The sequence below is a fragment of the Babylonia areolata genome, chromosome 27, assembly GCF_041734735.1.
Source record: "Babylonia areolata isolate BAREFJ2019XMU chromosome 27, ASM4173473v1, whole genome shotgun sequence".
Taxonomy (NCBI): Eukaryota; Metazoa; Mollusca; class Gastropoda; order Neogastropoda; family Buccinidae; genus Babylonia; species Babylonia areolata.
In genome coordinates this window covers 12,351,380-12,355,115 of record NC_134902.1, presented here as the reverse complement: position 1 = coordinate 12,355,115, position 3,736 = coordinate 12,351,380, and the positions used below count along the sequence as shown (strand labels likewise).

The 3,736-nt window shown below is 38.1% G+C and overlaps 1 protein-coding gene across 1 annotated transcript in view; it reads left to right on the top strand.

Moving 5' to 3' along the window:
• LOC143301291 (vesicle transport protein GOT1B-like) overlaps positions 1–3,017 on the top strand; it is a 12,502-nt gene extending 9,485 nt beyond the window's left edge. The window contains exon 6 of the mRNA XM_076615490.1: positions 748–3,017. Within this exon, the coding sequence (XP_076471605.1) occupies positions 748–762 (15 nt within the window). The 3' untranslated portion in view covers positions 763–3,017. The remainder of the gene's footprint in view (positions 1–747) is intronic.
• The last annotated feature ends 719 nt before the right edge of the window (positions 3,018–3,736 follow it).

The window sequence follows — 3,736 nt, the reverse complement described above, 5'->3', positions numbered from 1 at the left end:
AGTCTTCATCCTCCTCTGCCTGGGAGTCTGTGTTTGTTTCACTTTGGTTGCTGGGGTGTGTTTCTGTTTCATGGTGCAACTGGTTGCATTGCAAAGGGGATCAGTTGGACAATGTAAGCATGCATGCAGACTCTCCAGACTTGCCTGTTTTTTGACAGATGAAAAATAAGAAAAACAAAGGTATTTAAAACAAAAAATAAGAAATCTAAGCATAGAAATTATTAAGTAAAAGTGTTAGTTCTCTCCATTCACAAGGTAAACAACTTCAAGTCAATGCTGCTTATGCTACTGATTCAGCTAGTACACAGATAACTAACAGGTACATTGGAACAAACCCAGTCATTTCCTCAAAGAAGCAAAACACCGGGCTTGTCCTTCTACCAAACATTTGACATATGCACACAGCAGTAATGACAGAAGAAATGTGCAAACACAAATTAGCTTTTGTTGAAGACTGGCATAGCCTTTTAATCCCGAATTAGCTACACAGAATGTATGGACAATACAGGCTTCATTCTTTATTCTTTCCATAGAAATTATACCTTGTCTTTTCAGTTTTTGTCTCAAAAAAAGAAAGATCACACACACGTGCATGCATGCACACAAACGCATGCACACACACATACGTATATTATATAGATTGATAGGGGTTTTTTTGCACACATATAATATGTTTTGTAGCAGGCAATCAAGACATTGGGTTGACCTTCACTTTAAACACGGCTTGTTCTTTTTTTTCTTTTGCAGCAGGATAAAGTGTGAATGTGTGAGGAAAATGTGTGTTTTGTGCTTTACCCTTTGCATGTGGTGATGTGTTTGATGGTGAAGCTTTGTGCATGGTGTTGGGTGGCAAAGGTGAACGGTTGTCCTCCCTGTGATCATGTTTTCTTTTGCTTTCATGCTGGTCGTGTGGAAAGTGTGTCATCCCTGTGTCTCTCTGTTGTTGTTTTTTTCTCTTTCCACTTTGCCTGTGTGCTGGTTGTATGGAACTGTTTGGCATATCTTTTTTCTTTCTTTTTTTTTTTTTCTTCATTTTCATCATTTCTTCCTTCCCTCCTCAGTTTACCAGAGCTACCTCTCGCCTTTTATTCTCTCACCCACTTTTTGGGGGGAGTGGAAGGGGGGGTTATTTTAAAGTAAAGAATGTAAATAGACATTAAAGTAAGGAATGTAAAAAGAAATCAGCTGGGGAAATGTATATGAATGCTGTAAGTAAATAAAATCTGAAATTGAATTCAATCTGAAATGAAGATTTTGCTTGGTAGAACGCAGTTTGTAAGTTTTATATGAAATAATTTTGAATTCCACCTGCATATATATTATAAATCAGTGAATATCTTGCTGCAGATTTATGATAATGTGTCACATGTCTGTTGGGATGTGAACCTGTGTAAATACACTTAGGTACACACAGACACACACATGCGCACACGCACACACACACACACACACACACACACACACACACACACAAATCTGCCACCATGTTTTGCATCAGTATGAACTAAGTTTTCAAAGTGGGAGGTTCACATTTTTACAAGTCTTGTTTGTTTTGCCAGGAATCATGTGGGTTTGCAGGAACTGAATTATGTGTATGATAACCGACAGCATTGTTCATTGTGATTTTTCTTTGGTCCATCTCCTCTGCTGATCCACCCATATCTGTCTCATGTTCTGGAATTGTCTGTGTATTCATTTGTGTGCTTATGTGTGCCTGTACTTGTGTTTGTGTGTGTGTGTGTGTGTGCATGTTTGGGTGTGTGTGTGTGTGTGTGCGTGTGTGTGCATGCATGTGCATGTGTGTGCCTGGTTCTTCCTGATGTCTTTTTTGCCTGGTTTTAGCTGTCAAGTTTATTTTGATTTTGCTGATAACTGGAACTTGGTTTCTGAAAACCCCTGTATAATTTTCTCGTTGGTGTGAATGTCAATCCTTGTGAATTTCTTTTCAAATATTTATGTTGTGGAGTTTGTTGTTGTCTATGGTGTTGGCTTTTTTCCTTTTTTATGAAATGCTCATTAAGCTTCAGGCTATACACTGGAGTGTGTACATGGGTATGCAAGTCCTGAATTTCTCCTGCTCTTTCTTGGACTTTCCCATCTGTCAGAATCCCATTAATTTGGTGTTGGTATATGCAGTGAATATGCAAATAATGTATCCAGTGCATGTAGTGAATATGAGCTGAGTGTCGTTCAAGTATCACAAACAGTTGTTCTCAATCACGAGAAACTTTGAGTGGTTACAAAATGTCTGAAGCTGCACAAGTGTCTTCTGTATCATCATCGGAGTTTGTGGACTGCTGACGTCCATGTTCAGTGGTTTGTACCAGTGGACTTTTACAAGTTTTAGGTTTCAACGAAGTCACTGAACAGATAAGTTCTGCTCAGAGTGTGAATAGACATTTCATCAATTACATCAGAACGTTTGTGTGTTGAGAGACAATGAAATGATGTCATTTGCATGACCTGTAACAGAATAGTGCTGAGCATGTATTCCTTTTTCTGATGAATGATTTTGTCATCAAATTAAAAAGAATATTTTTTTAGTTGTATTTGTAACTTCTTGTTTCTTTTCTTCATATTGTGTGCATGATGTGACAGTTGGTTGTGTTAAACAATACCAGTGTGTGTGACAGAGGGAAGATGCGTGAAGGGGTGTGTGCATGCCTGGCAGTCCATGTGTCCTGAGTGTAATTTCACCAGTGTTAGATCACAGTATGTTTTGTAATGATGTTGAGAGGGGTGTCCAGGGGGGTTGAGGAACAGAAACAAATATTCAAACAAAACTAGTTAAAACTGTTCACTCATAAATGAGCAAAAGAAAACATGTTATTGAAATACACAGTTGTATTAAAAAAGCAATAAAGAATTTTTCTTTGAAATTCTATCTAAATTATATTCTGATTTGTGTAGATCTATGTCAGCCATTTTGTTTGTAGGTGTGGTAAATGTGCATGCTCATGCAAAACTAAATGAGTTTGTTTTTGCCGTGTTGAAATCAATAAATGATATCAGGTCTCTCCATTGTACGTTTTCTTATTTTATCTCATTTTTTTTTTAAGAGCATTGTGCCTGCATGTGTGGAAGATGTACGTGCTGGATTATTTTCTCTCCCTCTCTGATCGACTCTTGTGTGATGTTTAATAAACATTTACTCCTCCATCTGGAATGCCTGGTGTGTATTGCCTTATTTTTACAGAATAAATCTGCAAAACATCTTTTAAAAAAAAATTAATTTTAGCTACATTGAGATGGGAGTTGAATTCAAGTTTTTATATTTGATTACTCAACTCTTGAGTGAGTGTGTGTGTGTGTGTGTGTGTGTATGGTTGGTTGTCACATTATGTGGGCATGTTCGTCAAGTCTATGTGTGTGTGTGACAGAGGGACGAAATGCGTATTTTCTTCAATATCTTACTGCTTCATTGTGAATGGAATTACATCTCAGTTAAGTTCCCCAGTCCTTTAATTCTTCTCAAAGTCTCCCCGTGTATTACTTCCAGAGATGTGCAAAAGACTTGTGAGGGGTTGTGGCAGCCTGGGCCTTAGAGGAAGGGGAGTTTCTCCTGTGCTGTTTTATTTGACAGGAAGTTTGCAGAACTCGGGTGCCCCAGATGTCCGACACTGCAGTAGATGGACTGGGTTGAAATGACTTCATGTTATCAGGTTAAACATATTGTGTCGCTTTGTATCACATTTTTCTTGTCACAACAGATTCTCTGTGTGCAATTTGGGCTGCT